The sequence below is a fragment of the Bubalus kerabau genome, chromosome 21, assembly GCF_029407905.1.
Source record: "Bubalus kerabau isolate K-KA32 ecotype Philippines breed swamp buffalo chromosome 21, PCC_UOA_SB_1v2, whole genome shotgun sequence".
In the NCBI taxonomy this organism is placed as follows: domain Eukaryota; kingdom Metazoa; phylum Chordata; class Mammalia; order Artiodactyla; family Bovidae; genus Bubalus; species Bubalus kerabau.
Window position 1 is genome coordinate 48,719,557 of NC_073644.1, and position 18,668 is coordinate 48,738,224.

The 18,668-nt window shown below is 52.6% G+C and overlaps 1 protein-coding gene across 1 annotated transcript; it reads left to right on the forward strand.

The window, feature by feature from the left end:
* Positions 1–1,279: 1,279 nt before the first annotated feature.
* SIGLEC15 (sialic acid binding Ig like lectin 15) lies at positions 1,280–9,814 on the forward strand. The gene is made up of 6 exons (XM_055559310.1): positions 1,280–1,469; positions 2,612–2,671; positions 3,107–3,490; positions 4,784–5,164; positions 6,272–6,302; positions 8,222–9,814. Exons 1-6 carry the CDS (start codon positions 1,280–1,282, stop codon positions 8,301–8,303), a joined length of 1,128 nt encoding a protein of 375 aa, XP_055415285.1. The 3' UTR covers positions 8,304–9,814.
* Positions 9,815–18,668: the final 8,854 nt, after the last annotated feature.

Below are 18,668 nucleotides of genomic sequence, written 5' to 3' on the forward strand. Positions count from 1 at the left end.
CTTCAAGGGGAAGACTTGACTCTGCCTGGTTGGTCAAGTGACCTGGCCGAGTCTCTCGGCTCTCTGAGCCTCAGATCTCCTTCTCCAAAGGGGAGCCAATAACAGTACCCCATTCATGGATTGCTGAGCTTATGAAATAAAGTTCGCAATGTCTCCCCCCAAGCTCCCAGAGCACATGTACTCTGACCCCCTTATCCTCTCACATCTGCGTCCTCTATGCTGATGTCCGTACTCCATTTTGCCCTTTGCCTAGAATGCCTGCAGCCTACCTCAATCCCCACTCCTTTCCCAAGGCTCTTCCAAAGTGGCAGCTCCTCTCTCGTGGGGCCTCCAATCAACCCCCTCCATCCACCCTTCCTGCCAACCTCGGCTCCCTCCCTTCTGCTCTCTCACAGCGATTCAAGTCAACATCAGCTACTATGTGGCAGGTGCATGTTGGGCTACAGCCGCACAAATACGACCCCCACCCATGGTCCCTGCCCTCCAGGAGCCCCTGGGTGCCTGGACAAAAGATGCAGTTGAGTTCTGGGGCATGGAGAAAGGGGCACCAGACCCAGGCTTGGGGCTCAAAGAAAGTCTCCCACTGTAGGATGACTCAGCGAGGTCTGGGGACAAGTAGGAGGGAGCTGGTGAGTGAAAGGGCCTGCCCCACATTCAGACAAGAGAGATCACTGTTCATGTCCCTCCTGGCAGGCTTTAGTGTAACTATGAGTTCACAGACCTGCCACCTTTTCTGAGCTGTGAGCTCCAATAGGTTGATAAATTATTCTCTTGTTCTTTGTAGCCCCAGCTCTGGTCCCAGTGCCTGACTTTGAGAGGGGATCTGTCCAGAGCAACATCAAACAATCCCTGGGAAATCGATGCCTGGCATGATGCCTGTGAGAGGCGGGAGGTCAGAGGAGGCTGAGGTCACAGAGGGTGGGAGCACAGAGAAACTGAGGCAGGGGCTGAGCCTCAAGACTGGGACATGCTTTCTGCAGCTGGAAGTACTGAATGAACAAGCAAACCTTCAGAAAGTTTTCTCAAATTTGAAACTAGGCCCTCTGATTATTAACTGGGCATACAAGCTCTTACTAGGAATAGATGAGGAACCTGGCTGGGGTTCAAAAGCATATTTCCACTTGTCCAGAAGAAAGAAGATTCGTCTTAGAAACAGACTGTGTGGAAAAAAAAATGTGGTTTTATTTCACTGCAAGCTTGGCGCGATCCCAAAGTGAGGTTTTATGTGAGACACAGCTCACACAACCCAATTTGTACCCAACTCTGCCTGGCCCAGCACATGTGGAGGCCCCGGGGTCAGGACACTACACTGCAGGGAGAGTACCAAGCTGCCAGTGAGGATGGAGAGGGGCAGGTGAAGGGCTGGGACATCTGCCAGAGAGGACAAGGCTTATGGGTCCAGGAGAGCCATGATGGGATCTGGGGAGGGCCATCACGGAGAGGGGAGGAGAAGGCTCCAGACAGCGACAGTGAGGAGCAGGAGACTTTGGTTCTGGGAATGTTGCTCTCCTTGGATAAGGCCCGAGTTTCTATGCCCTTAATACACTAGAGTGCAGCAGAGGAATCAGGCAGTCCTGAGCCTGAATGCCCAGGAGGAGTGCCCTGTCCTGTACATTATTCATAGATGGGATGGGTTCCCTGGAGGATGGTCTGCCAGCTGTGAGTTGAGGGGATTCCCGCCCAAGATACACGTTGGGCTACTGCCAAGAGCAAAGAGCACTGGACTTGGAATCATGTGATGTGATGTATGTGAAAGAACTTGGCAAATTGCAAAGCCCTTTGGAAATACAGGGGCTGCTATATTATTCCCTGTAGAGATCCCTGCACCCAGGCACCAGCAACTCAGCCTGCCCCCTCCTTGAGGAGGCACCCCTTGGTCTGATCCTCCCAGCACTGACACCCATCGGCCCACCCGGTTCACCCCTCTCCCAAAGAAGCACACATCTGCAACAACAGAGGCAGTGAGCGACCTCCAGCGCTCCCTAAGCTGCAGCAGAGTACGGCTTGCAGACCTTAGCTCAACCACACTTCGGAGGCCCACGACATGGGAGATGAGGAAACCTGAGCCCAAAAGCACTGCACCTCTTGGTCTCTCAGCTCCCTGTCTGGACACTGGCCTATTGGAAAGCCCACTTGGGTGAAACTGGAGTACAGAGGAACCTCAGTCACCAACTCAATGCATCAGCTTCAAAACATACCACCCCCTCCCAAGGCCTCCATTGCCCCTCTGTAAATGAGAATGTTGCTCTCCTTGGAGAAGGCCCGAGTTTCTATGCCCTTAGTGGTGGCTCAGTCTGTCTGCAATGCAGGAGACCCGGGTTCGATCCCTGGGTTGGGAAGATCCCCTGGAGAAGGAAATGGCAGCCCACTCCAATATTCTTGCCTGGAAAATCCCATGGATGGCGGAGCCTGGTAGGCTTCTGTCCATGGGGTCCTAAAGAGTCGGACACGACTGAGTGACTTCACTTCACTTTAGTGCATTAAAGTGCAGCAGAGGAGTCAGGCAGTCGGGAGTCTGAACATCAGCTTTGCCTCATCCCAGTAGGCAACTACGTAATCTGTGCCCTGGTTTATTAACATGTAACCTGGGGCTAACTCTTCTTACCTCTAGGATCACTTGTGAGGACTAAGAGAGATACCACTGGGAACTTGCTCAACACAGAGATGAACAGTAAGTGCCTTTACTATTATCATCATCAGGTGGGGGGGTTGGGGGTGGGGAAGTATTACGGACACAGTGTAACCACAGGATCCCCGAGGTTTTCTGAAGCAGGGCAGGTTTGATGGAGAAGAGGATGGGAACACTGGGCCCGTCGGTGAGGTGGGACCGCCCTGAGTGAAGCAAACAGTCCCAGGGGGGAAGCGGGGATGGAGAGAGGGAAGCGGGAGGGGCAAGGGAGGATCCAGGCACCTAGAAAGTCACGGGGGTCAAGGTCCTGGGAGATGCCCCTGGAGTCCTGGGATGGGTTTCCAGCCTCCCCCTCCTCCTCCGCAACTCGCGAAGGGAGGAGGGCGCTTCCTGTGCCCCGGGGGGTTCTAGGCCACTCGGGATGCGGGTAGGGTAGACGCACGCGCCCGCGCTGCCCGCCCGCCCGCCTGCCCGCAGGTGCGCCCGCGCAGCGCTGGTCCATGCAGGTGCCGGCCGAGGTGAGCGCGACGGCGGGCGAGGCCGCGGTGCTGCCCTGCACCTTCACGCACCCGCACCGCCACTACGACGGGCCGCTCACGGCCATCTGGCGCGCGGGCGAGCCGTTCGCCGGCCCGCAGGTGTTCCGCTGCGCCGCGGCGCGCGGCAGCGAGCTGTGCCAGACGGCGCTCAGCCTACACGGCCGCTTCCGGCTGCTCGGCAACCCGCGCCGCAACGACCTGTCGCTGCGCATCGAGCGCCTGGCGCTGGCCGACGACGGCCGCTACTTCTGCCGCGTCGAGTTCGCGGGCGACGTCCACGACCGCTACGAAAGCCGCCAGGGCGTCCGGCTCCGCGTGACGGGTGAGCGCGCTGCCCGACTTCGCTCGCCGCGTGCCGCGGGGCTCTCGGTGCGGGGTCTGGGCTGGGATCCGAGGGGTTACAACGGGCACACCCCTTCCTGTAGAGCAGGGTGCTCCCACACCTGGAAGGGCCACAAGCCCCCAGGTAACTGGTTCAAAGGCCGCGGAATCCTGGCCCCGGGAAGGGCTGGGTGGAGCCTGGGATGGGTGCTGCAATGAAGCTGGTAGAGAGTGAGTGTGCCCCAACAGCCCTGAGACTAGCGGGGAGAAAAACGAGGAACAAGGACTGCAGCGGGCCGTGTGCACTGAAGGGGGCACAGGGAGCCCACCACGTGCCCAGCACTTCTCTAGACCCTGAGGTTTAAGGATGGGGGGCCAGGATCCTAGTAGGGTGATTCTCAAGCCTGGTTAGCTCTGGAATGACTTAAGGAGCTTTTTTTTTTTTTTTTTTTTTTTTTTTTTTAATCTGAGACCCCCGCTGTGGGGGACCCAAGCGTTCTGGGTTTAGTTTGGCTCTGCCAGGAACCACTCATGTGCCCTTGGGCTGGCTGGGCAGCCTCTCTGACCGCACTTCAGTTTCCTCGGACTTGTCCGCCTCAGTCTCACCGATTCGGTGAATCCGTCTCCACTCGAGATGTCAGTGAGGCTGTCCGGGGAGTGCCCTTGAAATCTCTCCAGCAGACCGCCCCCCTCCGCCCCACGCCGCCCTGATCCTGCGGCTGCTTGCTGCATGCCATCGCTTCAGTCGCCTCCCACTCTTTGAGACCCCGACCCACCAGGCTCCTCTGTCCATAGGATTCTCTAGGGAAGAATAAAGTGGGTTGCCATTCCATTCTCCAGGGGATCTACCGGACCCAGGGATCGAACCCTCTTCTGTTTTGTCTCCTGCATTCACAAGTGGGTTCTTTACCACTAGTGCCACCTGGGGAAGCCCCAATCATGCGCTATCACGAAGTAATGACGTTTAGAAAGCACTTGCCCAGGCACCCCACATGAATTAACTTGTCAGATCTTCCCCAGAACCTCATAAAATAAGTGATCCCCATTTTACACGTGAAGAAACTAAGCCCCAGAGCGATGGAATAACTTGCCAAAGGCCACACCTGTTGTGGGAACCCAGAAGCCCTGCCGCCCGGAGCGCCTCTTCCTTCCTCTCATATCCTATCCTCGCTCCCTCCTCCAACCCTCTCCGCGAAGGGGACAGGGAGGGCTGCCCCTTGCCCTTTCCTTTGCCCGCCGCTGCTCTGACCGCGCTTTGCTTTCTCCCGGGTCCTCTTTCGGCCGCCGCCCGCAGCCGCCCCTCGGATCGTCAACATCTCTGTGCTGCCAGGCCCGGGGCACGCCTTCCACGCACTCTGCACAGCTGAAGGGGAGCCACCGCCCGCCCTAGCCTGGTCCGGCCCGGCCCTGGGCAACGGCTCGGCCGCCACGCGGAGCCCAGGTCATGATCACGGCCACCAGGTGACCGCCGAGCTGCCCGCGCTGGCCCACGACGGCCGCTACACGTGTACGGCCTCCAACAGCCTGGGCCGCGCCGAAGCCAGCGTCTACTTGTTTCGTTTCCACGGCGCCTCCAGGGCCTCTGCGACCGCCCTCCTGCTCGGCGCGCTCGGCCTCAAAGCGCTGCTGCTGCTCAGCGTTCTGGGCGTTCGGGCCGCTGCCCAGCATCGCCTAGGTGGGTGCGACCCTGGGCCAGGATGGGTGCTCAGGGCAAGTGGGGCTCTCCTCCAGGCTGACCACCGGGCCTGACACAACTGGAACTTCATTAATGCACCTGTGCGTCTCCTCCTCCCTGGTCAAGCCCAGGACGTACCAGCCAGCGTGAGCCAATTTTACCATCAGGAAGCTGAGGCCAGAGAGGTTAGGGAACTTGCCTCCAGCCTAGAGTCACAGAGATACAGACTCACCCTTTTGCCAAGTGCCCCATCATCCGGAAGGGCCCTGACCACACACAGGCTTTCCCAAATAGCACCATTTCATTCATTAGGTTGCAGCAGCATCCCAAGCACCAACTACATGCTGCATAGGTCCTGGAAATATACAGAAATGAATATAACATGGTGCCCTGCCCTTGAATGGGATGCTGAGAAGTAAGCAGATAAATGCAGTCTGCAGAGAGAAGTGCAGTCAACCCAGGTACTGCAGAGGCCCAGAGGCCTCTCTCTGATGGGGCATCGGGACAGGAGCCAGGCGGCAAGGCTGTGCACAGTAAAGGGAGGCTAAACCGAAAGCTGTAAGCAGCTGGGAGCTGGGAGAACAAGGAGCTAGCCGTGTTCCTAGCAGAGGGAGCAGCATCTATCCAAGCGTGGAAGCTTGAACTAGCAAGCCATCTTCAGAGAGCTGTGGTCACCCCTCCCTACTCTCACTAAGCTGGATCGGAGATTTGTTCTGTGCCCCAGAGAAGGGGCTTCCTGAGCCTCTCAGCTCACCTAAGTGAGTAGCACCAGCCTCAGACTCTCCCGGGATAAAATCCAAAATTTGCCACAGTTGCCTTGGCTGCCATCTTTGCTGGGCCACACTGGCTTTCTCGCAGGGTCTTCAAACCCACCAAGAATTCTGTGCTTCAGGGGCCTCAGAAAAGCAGGTCTCCCTGCTAGGTGTGCTCCTCACTCCCCGTCTTCCTAGGTAACTGTCATCTTTCAGGTTACTCCTTCACATTCTGCTGGCTAGCTTGTCTCCCTCCAGACCACTCTCTTATGGTGGGGTGGGATGGGCAGCAGGGCTTGGAGCCCAGAGGCCACCGCGCAGATTCATGCCTCCTTTCTCTCTGTTCCTCACACAGAGCACCCAGTCACCTCGGACGCTCCGCCAAGGTAAGCGAGCTAGCCCACCCCCACCTTGCCCCTCTTTGGTTCCCACTGGCAAAGAGGTATGGGCTTCTCAGGCAGAGTGGCACAAGAAGAAACAATGGACAACAGGCTGGGGTGGGGGTTCTAGCCCTTCTCAGTGTCAAGGCTCTCCCTGCTGCCCCCTGAAGCTCCCGCTCCTTCACTCCGCCAAGGCTGACCAGCGAGACCAGGTCACGCTTACCTGCTTCTGCACTCCCGTCCCACCACGTTCCCAGCACTAACTTTGGGCCTTGCACTGGCCTGTCTCCCAGGCCAGCTGCTTGGTGTCCATGCTGTTGAAGGTCATTTTTCTGTGTCTGCCTTATCTCTGCACCTAGAGGTATCCCTGAAGACGGTATTTTTCCTCTCGTAGTGCCCAGTGTTCTAGAACAGATCCACACAAAAGCCACCACAGGGCAATCATTGTCTCAGACACCCTGCTGAGTGAAGGCTTTGCAAGCAAAATGTCAGTAGAGGTACTGAGGGCTTAGTTGAGGGCCCACAGACCTAAAAGGTAGGAAGTGTGGACCTTACCCCTTCTTGGTGTCTGTCCAAGTGAAGGCCCATATTGAAGAACAAACGCTTCCTGGGAGGCAGGAAGCCGGTGACAGCCGTTTAGGACCCCTTAAAGAAGCCTAGCCACTCCTATAGCTCCGCTCCACCTGGGCCTGGGGGCTGGGAGAGCCGCACCGCCAACCCAGAACCCTCTCTGCAGATGTCCACTCAGCAGTCCCGCACATTCTAGAATACCTGTGCAAAGTCCCTTTTCTTTACTAACTTACTATTGCACCAGGGCACCTAAATCAGAAAGCTGACCACTGCTCAAAATATCAGTTGATCCCTATCATGTACTGGGCACTGTTTTGGATGCTAAAAGTAAAGCAAAAATCCTCCATCTCAGAGAACTCACACTTGAATGTGGAGAATTTTAATAAATACCTAAACAAGAGATCTTAGATTATACAATAAGAGCTGTGGGGGGAAAAAATGGACAAGGTGATAGAGCAAAGCCCCAGGAGAGGGAGGTGCCACTGCGTTGTGGCTGCTTCAGGCCCGTTATCCTGTCTGAGGACAGCGAGAGATGGGAGGCAGGCACCCATACGGACAGGTAAGGGTGCTGGCGGCAGCCGGGAGGCAAAGGCTCAGGCATGACCCAGGGAGGGGGCGGGGAATGCAGGCAGGCTGCAGGATTTACCCTGGGTGCGATGGGAAGTCGGGGAGTGGTTTAAGTAGGCGAATGGCCCCATCTGAACAGGAGTGGAGGCAGGAGACCTGGGAGGGCTGTTGATCAGGACTGTGGCTGGCTCGGTTGCTTGGCTGAAGGTGGCAGCAGAGAGGGTGGGGAGATGGGGCAGAGGCAGGGCTGGCTGGAGGCCTGCTGGGCAGCACAAGCAAAGATGTGGCGCACAGAGGCAGGGCAGACAGAGGCCTGCTGGGCAGCACGAGCAAAGGAGGGAGCCAGCAGTTCTGGAGCTGAAAGCCTGGTGCCGCTTACAGAGCTGAAGACGGGGAGAGAAGAGGGGCGGTGGAGAGCCCCAGGTGGGCATGTAGGCATGTAGGGCATGGGGCATGTAGGTCTGAGAGGCCCAGGAGGATGTCCCGGAAGTCAGGAAAGCATCTGGAGCTCAGGAGGCCTGGCCTGGAGGTGGGTTTTGAAGCCACAGACTATATCCCTTTGAGAAGACAGAGACTCTGATCTGGGACGCTGTCGCCTGGGTGTCCCTTCCCTGGTCTGCAAGTTCTGCTGCTGCCCAGCCTCCAACCTTCGCTTGGTCTCCAGACCCTGTTGGACATAGGCCCCTGACGCCCATCTCACCCCCTCTTCCACCCTTTCCTGGGCTGGGGTTTGGGCAGTCAGAGACCTCTCCTGTTTGGGTGGTCAGCCAACTTTCTCCTGCCCACAGGCCCCAGACTCAGGAGTCCAATTATGAGAATTTGAACCAGATGAGCCCTCGGGGCCCACCAGCAGCTGTGTGTTCACCGTGAGGAGCCCATTGGCCACCCCCATCCACTGGTCACCATGAGGAACAAAGGCCAACAGGAGGCTTGGCTGGGACGGCCCTTCCTGGCTCCCGGGCACTTTGACAGCCCCAGCCTGGCGACACCCCGAGGAGGTCAGGACCGTGCTCACAGAGGCTCAGAGGTCTCCCATGTGGACTTCTGTCTTCGAGCCCCAGCAATATTTCTCTCTAGGGGGCAGCAGTTTGAAAGTGTGTGTATGTGTGTATGTGCACGTGTGTGCACAGGAACCCAAGTGTGACCCTTCTGGAAAGCTCTTTTCACCTTTTCTTAGAACAGAGCAAAGCAGGCAGGACACTGGTCAGAGGGGTCTCCAGGCCCCAGCTCCATCTGGGTTCTGTCACTGACTTGCTATGCGGGCCAAGGCACTTTTTCGCTTCTCTGTTGAACTTGTCCACTATCGAACACGGACAGTATTATTCTTCCCTCCCGGCTTAGGGGCTATCAGGGTCTGAGCACAGAGTGGATGTGGAAGGGCTTTGGGCAGTACAAGGCCATCCACAGATGTGAGCAGGGTTACAGGCTCCTCCTTGCAGAGCCGCCTTGGACAAGCGTAGCTGCCGCCCCAGCCCCGCTGAAAGTGAGGAGTCCAGAGAGCAAGCCCAGGGCTGGGCCATGCCACCCCGCAGTCCCAGGAACATTGAATCAGCAACGAGGAGAAGTCCGATGTTCCTGCACCCTGAGGTCTCCTTTGCGACTGTCCCACTCTGCCCACCTCTCACCCCATCAGCTGCTCTGCCTTGCCTTCAGCTGGGCCTCTGGGAAGAGGAGACAAAACAGCCGTCACCTCAAAGCATATGAAAATTCACTGTACTTAAGGACCACAAGCCGGGAGGTGTGAGGACCAGTCTGGGCCGCAGTGGGTCCGTGGGTAAAGCAGCCGCAGCTCTGACCTGCCTCTGCCTGCTTCTTCCCTGGATGTGCACCGGCCAGAAGTCCCGGGAGTTTCCCACCTGCGCAAAGTGCTGCCAGGCTGCCTCCAGGCTGCGGCCATCCATCCTCATGTTGGATCATTTTAGCTCCTGCAGTCCTTGGGGACAGGTTGAGGGGCGGGGCGTGCTTGGGACTGGACAATCTAGCAAGAGAAAAGGGCCATAGAGATTGGGGACGCAAGAGGCAGTGGGAACACACTTTCTTTCCTCCAGAACTTTTCCAGAAGCTGCAGTGGTAGCTGGGGTCCTTTCTGATGCTTTCTGCAGAGACGGCGCAAAGGCTGAAGGGTCTTCACAAGTTAACAAGCAGGGCGGGGGGGTTAGGAGGCTCCTCCCCTCCTCCTGGAGCCATCGCCAGAGTGAAAGGGTGACGGCGGCTCACGGTTAACTCAGGATCCATTGGGAGACTGTCTGACTTGTTCACAGGTCAGAGGAGGTGGCATCCGTAACTCGCTGGGCAGGGATACTTTGGGACACCTCCACAGAGAGTCCCGTGTCACCAGGGAAGGACACGGGGTGGTGTGTCTGTCTTAGAGCATCTGCCTGGTCTTTGAGGCTAGTTTCACAGCCAAGAAAAAAGTGATAGGAATTATATCATAGGCATTGTTTTGTGCTAGCAGCTGGGCCAGTGTTTGGGGATATAGAAGTGAGCAAGGCTGGGCTAGGTCATGCTGCATTAACAAACCCCAGTCACAGTGACTAGAACAGTTAGGTTTCTTCCCTTCAAAGCTGCCTGCTTGGCACAGATCATCAAGAGGCTGTGTGCATTTTACTTACTCAGGGACCCAGGCTCCCAGGGGCCCACCCTCTCTAATGTGCATTGCTGGGTTGGATCAAAAGAAAGCTCCAGAAAGTCTTCCACTTGGGATCATAGTTCATTGGCCAAAACTAGCCAGTGGGGAGGTCCCAGGGGGCCTCCAGGGGCTGGGCAATGGGACCCTTCACCATATCTAGAAGGAGGGAAGCTGGAGCCTTTGGGAACAGCCATGAAAATTATACAGGGGGACTCTAGGGGTTCTCATGCTAGTGAGCAACACAGACCAGTAAGCGGGAATCACATCTGCTGGGGGTTCTATTGGAGCACCTAAAAGGGGTGACTGACCCAGTCTTACTGGAGGAGGGGACATGGAGATGGTAGATGTTGGCCATGTAAATGGGGGAGAATGGAGATTGGGAGGTAAGGGGAAAAAAAAACAAAAGGGACATTCTGGGCGAAGTCCAGGAGGTAAGCGTGCTGTCTAAGCAGTGGAAAGTTGCTGGAGCACCGGGCAGAGGCAGCGTGTCTGGAGCCGAGGCGGCAGCATGGAGGCTCCCGGGCACGGCGGGTGCTGCCCCAGCAAGAATGAGCAGCTGAGCCTGGGTTTCTACCTTCAGACCTTAGGCTGTCAGAGCACCATTCTCCCGATGGGTTCCAAGGATCACCTGCATCAGGGACACCTGGGGAGCTTGTTCAACTCTTCGTTCTCAGCACCCCCTGGACCACCCAAATCATAGGGTCTATGAGGGCAGGCTCTATAGACAAAATATCCAGGGGATTTTGGCCCTAACTTTGTAATATGATTATTTTCAAACACACACACACACACACACACACAACTGAAAAAGCTAGATGATCACCCAGATACCCACTACATACATTCAACACTTCCTAACATTTTGCCATATTAGTTTAATGCACGTGTGTGTCTGTGTGTGTGTGTGTGTGTGTGTGTGTGTGCACGTGTGTGTATTTGGCTGAACCATTCAAGAGTAAATTGTGGAAATCACAGTACTTGACCCTTAAATATCTCAGCTGTGTTTCCTGATAACAAGTGCTCTCTCCTCCATAACCTAAAGGCCATTATCACTTTTGAGAAAATTAACAATTATTTAATAATATTGTTGTATCACCCACATTCATATTTCTCCAATTGTCCTTTTTTAGCTTGTCTCCAACGAGTTGACTCCAGGTGATTTTTAGGCGAGATGACTGGAGACTCCCTCTGAGTCAGCCCACTTGTCAGGGTGCTGGGTTCCCCTAGTGATCCTCCCTGCAGTGTTTGGGCTTGGAGGAGGACTTCCCGTGGGCTGGGGCAGCAGTCTTCCTCTCTGCTGCAGGGCTTCAGACATAGAGATGGACCAGGGGAGGCCCAGTGAGGAGGGAGAGCCCAGGCAGCCTCCTGCCCAGTCTCCAATTAAAGCGTCTGCTAAGGGCAGAGGGGAGGGTGGTGAGGGGTCTTGACCATCCCCAGACCCCCTTGCCTGCCCAGAAGGCTGGTGGTCCTGCAGCTCTCTCAAAGCACCAAGACACTGTCAGTGGTGAGCAAGGAGCAAGCGGTGGGCAGTGGGCTCGGTCAGCGGTGTCCTAGAGCCTGAGAAGTGACCCAGAGATGTGATGTTTCAAAGACAGCCCTTGGCAGAGTGGTGCAGGGCACAGCACTCTCTGCTCCTGGCCACCTGCCAGGCTGCTCCTGGAGGTGGGCAGCAGGAGGAAGGGTCCCACAGGGGCCCACCCAGGTCTGCCAAGAGCACCGCACACCTTCTCTGCCTTCAAGGAGCTATTAATAATATCCTAAATCTTAAATTGAGATGTAGTTACATGAGAAATAATACCCACGAGATAATGTACAATGAAGGTAGGCCTGCCTTGGGACAGAAGTGCCACTGAGTGGGGCTGAGTTTTCACCTATGTACATATGCCTCTTGCCAGACTGGACAGCAAAGCCAGGTGAGGGTAAGCCTCATCCACAGGGCCCTCAGGCTGGGGAGAACTTGTAGACCATGAGCTGGGGTCTTGGGCTTTGTCCCGCCTCCAGCCTGGCACTTAGGTCCAGTCCCACGCCCTCCATAATAACAGCTCCTCATTCTCTGGGACCACCTGTGGTCCTCAACCTCCCTTCCCTTCCATGATCCCTTGTAGTTCTCACTAAAAACCTAGGAGACAGGCAAGGCTGCAGGTATCCTGTACACCTTCTCCTTCCCAGGTTCTCGTGTGTCTTTCCTCCTCTCCTGTGCCCCTTCTTCTTTGTCATATTTTATGAGCTAAATGGAGAAAACACAATCTCCCAGTGCAAAGATTCAGAATTACTTGGGGTTGGAGCTCTCTGGTTTTCCCAGGTTTGTGCCCCCAGACCTTCATCTTCCAGCCTCTGTCCCCAAGTCCCACGTATGAGTGAACTCAGAAGGGTCCCAGGGCTGAAGACTTCCCCGAGAGCGCCCGTCGGAGACACCTACACCAGAGGCTGCTGGGTCTGACCTCAGGTGGAAGGGAAAGGTGGGGTGGGGAAGGGGAAGGAAGGAGGGTGAGAAGTTAGACGGAGGGGTCTTAAGAAAGATTAAAGAGGACGTGTCAGGGAGCTGGTCAACCAGAGCAGATTCCAAAAGAAATCTGGTCCAAGCCACAAACTTAGGCTATGAAAAATGTGGTGTTCGGGAGAGGCTGGGTTGGTCCCTTGGACCAACACACCAGGAACGTGGCTCTGTTTCCTACAAGGGTTTAGGCTAGCAGAGGAAGACCAGGAGGGAAGAGGTCCGTCTTCAGAAGAGAGGCAGGTTTCGGAGGAAGATCTTGGCTCCCTCAGTCTCTAATTTTCACTTGCCCCTTGGTGACGTGGGCCGCCTCCACCTTCATTTCTCTGGGCCTTCCCCAGCGATGATAGTCTAGAGATAGGTAACCTGATTCCTATAGCAGAAAGCATGACAACTTGCCTCTAAGCCACCTTTAAAAATCCTGTGGTTCTGTCTGGAGAGGGAAGCCAAACCCAGACAAAGGGCACAAGGGGTGGGGAGACACAGGGCATCATCCTGGCTGTTTTTGTTGTTCAGGCACTAAGATGTGTCCTACTCTTTGTGACCCCATGGACTGCAGCACGCCGGGCTTCCCTGTCCATCACTATCTCCTGGAGTTTGCTCAAACTCATGTCCATTGAGTGGGTGATGCCATCTAACCATCTTATCCTCTGTCATCCCCTTCTCCTCCCGCCTTCAATCCTTCCCAGCATCAGGGTCTTTTCCACTGGGTCAGCTCTTCCCATCAGGTGGCCAAAGTATTGGAGCTTCAACTTCAGCATCAGTCCTCCCAGTGAATATTCAGAGTTGATTTCCTTTAGGACTGACTGGTTTGATTCATTGTCAATCAGTCCCTTGATTGACAAGAGACTCTCAAGAGTCTTCTCCAGCGCCATGGTTGGAAAGCATCGGTTCTTTGGCTCTCATCCTTCTTTATGGTCCAACTTTCACATCCATATATGACTGCTGGAAAAACCATAGCTTTGACTAGACAGACCTTTGCTGGAAAACTGACATCTCTGCTTTTTAATATGCTGCCTAGATTTGTCATAGCTTTTCTTCCAAGGAGCAAACATCTTTTAATTTCATGGCTGCAGTCACCATCCACAGTGACTTTGGAGCCCAAGAAAATAAACTCTGTCACTGTTTCCAATTTTTTCCCCTCTATTTGCCATGGAGTGATGGGACCAAATGCCATGATCTTAGTTTCTTGAATCTTGAGTTTTAAGCCAGCTTTTTCACCCCTCTTTCACCTTCATTAAGAGGCTCTTTAGTTTCTCTTTGCTTTCTGCCATTAGAGTGGTATCATCTGCATATCTGAGGTTACTGACATTTCTTCCAGCAAGCTTCCAACCTGTGCTTCATCCAGCCCAGCATTTGTCATGATGTACTCTGCATAGAAGTTAAATAAGTAGGGTGACAATATACAGCTGTGACATACTCCTTTCCCAATTTGGAACTAGTTCATTGTTCCATGTCTGGTTCTAACTGTTGCTTCTTGACCCATATACAAGTTTCTCAGGAGGCAGATAAGGTGGTCTGGTATTCCCAACTCTTTAAGAATTTTCTACAGTTTTTTATGATCTACACAGTCAAAGGCCTTAACCTAGTCAATGAAGAAGTAATGTTTTTCTGGAACTCCCTTGCTTTTTCTATGCTCCAACAGATGTTGGACATTTGATCTCTGGTTCCTCTGCTTTTGCTAAATCCAGCTTGTACATCTGGAAGTTCTCCATTCATGGATTATTGAAGCTTAGCTTGAAGGATTTTGAGCATTACCTTGCTTGCATGTGAAATGAGTGCATTCTTTGGCATTGCCTTTCTTTGGGATTGGAATGAAAACTGACCTTTTTCAGTTTGTTGTGGCCACTGCTGAGTTTTCCAAATTTGCTGGCATATTGAGTGTAGCACTTTAACAGCACCATCTATCTTTTAGGATTTGAAATAGCTCAGCTGGAATTCCATCACCTCCACTACCTTTGTTCGTAGTGATGCTTCCTAAGGCCCACTTGACTTCACACTCCAGGATGTCTGGCTCTAGGTGAGTGATCACACCCTCATGGTTATCCAGGTCATTAAGACATTTTTGTATACTTCTTCTGTGTATTCTTGCCACCTCTTAATATCTTCTGCTTCTGTTAAGTCCATACCATTTCTGTCCTTTATTGTGCCCATCTTTGCATCAAATGTTCCTTTGGTATCTCTAATTTTCTTCAAGGGATCTCTGCTGCTGCTGCTGCTTCTAAGTCGCTTCAGTCATGTCCGACTCTGTGCAACCCCACAGACGGCAGCCCACCAGGCTCCCCTGTCCCTGAGATTCTCCAGGCAAGAACACTGGAGTGGGTTGCATTTCCTTCTCCAATGCAGGAAAGTGAAAAGTGAAAGTGACGTCGCTCAGTCGTGTCCAACTCTTAGCGACCCCATGGACTGCAGCCTACCAGGTTCCTCTGCCCATGGGATTTTCCAGGCAAGAGTAGTGGAGTGGGTTGCCATTGCCTTCACCTTATTTCTTTACATTGTTCACTTAAGGCTTTCTTATCTCTCCTTGCTATTCTTTGAAACTCTGAATTCAAATGGGTATATCTTTCCTTTTCTCCTTTGCCTTTCACTTCTTTTCTCAACTATTTGTAAGGCCTCCTCAGACAACCATTTTGCCTTTTTACATTTCTTTTTCTTGGGGATGATTTTGACACCACCTCCTTTATAATGTCACAAACCTCCATCCATAGTTCTTCAGGCACTCTGTTCAAATCTAATCCCTTGACTCTATTTGTCATTTCCACAGTATAATCATAAGGGATTTGATTTAGGTCATATCTAAATGGCCTAATGGTTTTCTCTACTTTCTTCATTTAAGTCTGAATTTGGCAATAATAGTTCATGATATGAGCCACAGTCAACTCCTGGTCTTGTTTTTGTTGACTGTGTAGAGCTTCTGCATCTTCAGCTGCAAATAATATTATCAATCTGATTTCAGTATTTACCATCTGGTGATATCCATGTGTAGAATTGTCTCTTGTGTTGTTAGAAGAGGGTGTTTGTTATGACCAGTGTGTTTTCTTGGCAAAGAAACTGTTAGCCTTTTGCCCTGCTTCATTTTGCATTCCAAGGCCAAACTTGTCTTTTACTCCAGGTGTCTCTTGACTTCCTACTTTTGCATTCCAGTCCCCTATGGTGAAAAGGACATATTTTTTTGGTGTTTGTTAATTCCTGAAGTTCTTGTAGGTCTTCATAGAACCATTTAACTTCAGCTTCTTTGGCATTAGTGGTTGGGGCAGACTTGGATTACTATGATGTTCAATGGTTTGCTTTGGAAATGAACCGAGATCATTCTGTCCTTTTTGGGATTGCATCCACATACTGCATTTTGGACTCTCTTGTTGATTGTGAGGGCTACTCCTTTTTGTCTAAGAGATTCTTGCCCACAGTAGTAGATATAATGGTCATCTGAGTTAAACTCACCCATTCCTGTCCATTTTAGTTCACTGATTCGTAAAATGTCGACGTTCACTTCTGCCATCTCCTGTTGGGAAATCCGAAATCAAAAGTGCAGGCCTTCCCACCTTACTTTGGCTCATCCAAGAAGAGTCTAAAAGCAATGGAAATGAAAGCTAAGGAAGAACTCCCTAGCATTCTGATATAAAGTGATTTCTGGAGCGGGTGTGAACATGCTCAGGTTACTCTGCCCTCCCTGGCAGCTTGGTTCCCTCTCTGGGGCTCTCCCACCCCCACCCAGGAGCTCAGGTGGTGGGAGCCTTTGCACAGTTTCACGTGCTTTCTCTGACCCGGTCACAAACGCATTACAGACCTCGGAGCTCGCCCCAACTTTCTTGGGATCCTCTGTCTACTCCAATTCTTAAACCCCCAAGTCTTAAGTTCTCTTTGAAACTAGAGCCCTCACCCATTGTGGTGAAATGTCCACCCATGATAAGTTTTCTAATTACACATTTTTCTTTTTGTGATTTCCAGCTGAAAAGACCTGCCAACCAACTTGCCAAAAATGAGACATCTGCCACATGTAAATTAAATTTGAATCATTTATTTGCAGAATTATACTTAACCAGTTCTCATTTCTTCATGTCTCATCATTATATAAGAAAAAAACTCATCCTTTGTACAAGCATGTAAAATGTCAACAATAAGTAAATATTACACATTTAATGACCAAAATAAGCTGTGGTTTTTCAAGGGCACACTTGGCATGTGGGAAGGAAAAAAGTTGAGCACACTTAAGAAGTATTTGCTGCCACTTGAGGAAATTAAGTCACTGGAAGAAAAATAAATCCTAACCCTCGTGCTCAGGAGATATTACATATGTACATTAAAAAATAAAACTTTTAATGAAAACATTCCTTAGTGGTTTCATTATCCCAAAATAGTCAGTAGTTTTATTTTTTCAAGTTATTGTTATCAGAAATCAAACCGATTATTTACCAGAGTCACCAGGGAAACCCTATCTAGACTGAAGGAAACATCAAGCACAGCCTCTACAGGACACATGATGCATCTATCATGCCAGAGGGTCAGTCATCATGGACCAGGATCATCACAGACCAGAACTAGGTAGGTATTAGCACCTGGCTAGAAGCCAAGAACTTTATCCAGCACCTCCCAGAAACAAATGGAAGATCACAGGAGACTTTTTCTTTTTTAAGCAACACACTTACTTTGCCCATTATACTCTCCATTTTGCTTAATAAGACAAAATTAACTGAGCAGAATAGTTTTCAGTTCAAATTTAAATTATATTAATAGTTATCTCAAAGTAAGCTGTTAACAGTCCAAAATGTAGGAGATAGCTCTGAAGGGTAAGTGCAAAGCGCCTTATTGTTAGACGTATCATGCAGGCCAGTGATGAGACCAGTCTTCGGCAGCAACTGATGATAAACCAAGCTCTGGAGCTTGACTCAGCGATGATTGAATGTGCCAACCAGAGGGCCCAGCTGCTGAGCCGATGCTGCCCACATGTCCAGGGGAGCGAGCGGTGCTGCTGGACCCACACTAGTGTTAGGCCAACCCCCAAGGCAGACGCCAGTCTTAGTGCACAAAACCTGAGGTGGCACACGCTCCTGCAGGTGGTGCCAGCTTATGCATGTGCTCTGGGCATCTCATGTGTCTCACCTGAGTCCTGCCCCTGCTAGTCCTGGGCATGTGTGCTCAGTCACTCAGTCGTGTCTGACTCCTTGTGACCCCATGGACTGTAGCCCTCCAGGCTCCTCTGTCCATGGAATTCTCCAGGCAAGAAGGCTGGAGTGGGCTGCCATTTCCTCCTCCAGGGGATCTCCGAACCCAGGGAATTAACCAGTGTCTCTTACATCTCCTGCACTGGCAGGCAGGCTCTTTACCACTAGTGCCACCTGAGCTCCTGTATTCCCGGGCATGGCCCCTTGCTAGTAACATGGGCTAATTTGGGTCGCTTTCTGAAGGGCAGCCCTGGCAGACACTGAAGGGAAGAGGACTAACTAAAGGCACTAGGCATTTAGCCTGAAGAAGCCTGAGGTGTGGGCACACGGGCAGGGTCAGAGGGCTGATGAGCTATGAAACTGTCCAAATGTCTGAAGGACTATCTGTTGTAAAGAGGCAGGAGAGCAGCTCCAACAGAACCGTAACCAGTGTCACCAGGAGGCCAGTTTCAGCCCAGTATAAAGCAGAGCTACAAACAGAGGCTGCCAATGGTCACCTGGGCTTGTCCATGAGGGGCTGGACTAGTGACCACAGGAAGGGGTGAGGGGGAGGCTGGAGGACCAGGCCTGGGATCCCGGCTGAGAGGTGGGGCCAGATGAGCTTCAGTGCCCCTGCTGACCTCAAAGGTCATGATTCTGTAACATCTGCTTCCTGCTCCAGAAATTAATTTTAGGTTTAAAAATCCAATAGAAAACTGTGTCTCACCTTCACTCAAAAGGAAAAAAAGGACGTAGACACTACTGGTATGATATGAACACACTGCAAGGAAGGAAGTGGGTTGGCACTCGGTTAAAGAGAGGCCAGGCTGCTGTGGGGTTCCCACTCTGGACTCGGCTTCCCCCACCTCAAGAACTGAGAGACCCAGGCAACCCAGGGAGGCAGACGTGACCAGGCCAACAGAATGGTGGTCAAACTCTGAACCAGGAGCTTGGGGAACATGGAGGGTGGT

Bases quoted from the DNA above. Each gene is read 5' to 3' on its own strand.
- SIGLEC15 (XM_055559310.1), top strand. From the start codon at position 1,280: ATGTGGAGGCCCCGGGGTCAGGACACTACACTGCAGGGAGAGTACCAA. The intron at 5,165-6,271 runs GTGGGTGCGACC...TTCCTCACACAG, and splicing joins CGCTGCCCAGCATCGCCTAG to AGCACCCAGTCACCTCGGAC. The intron at 6,303-8,221 runs GTAAGCGAGCTA...TCCTGCCCACAG, and splicing joins ACCTCGGACGCTCCGCCAAG to GCCCCAGACTCAGGAGTCCA.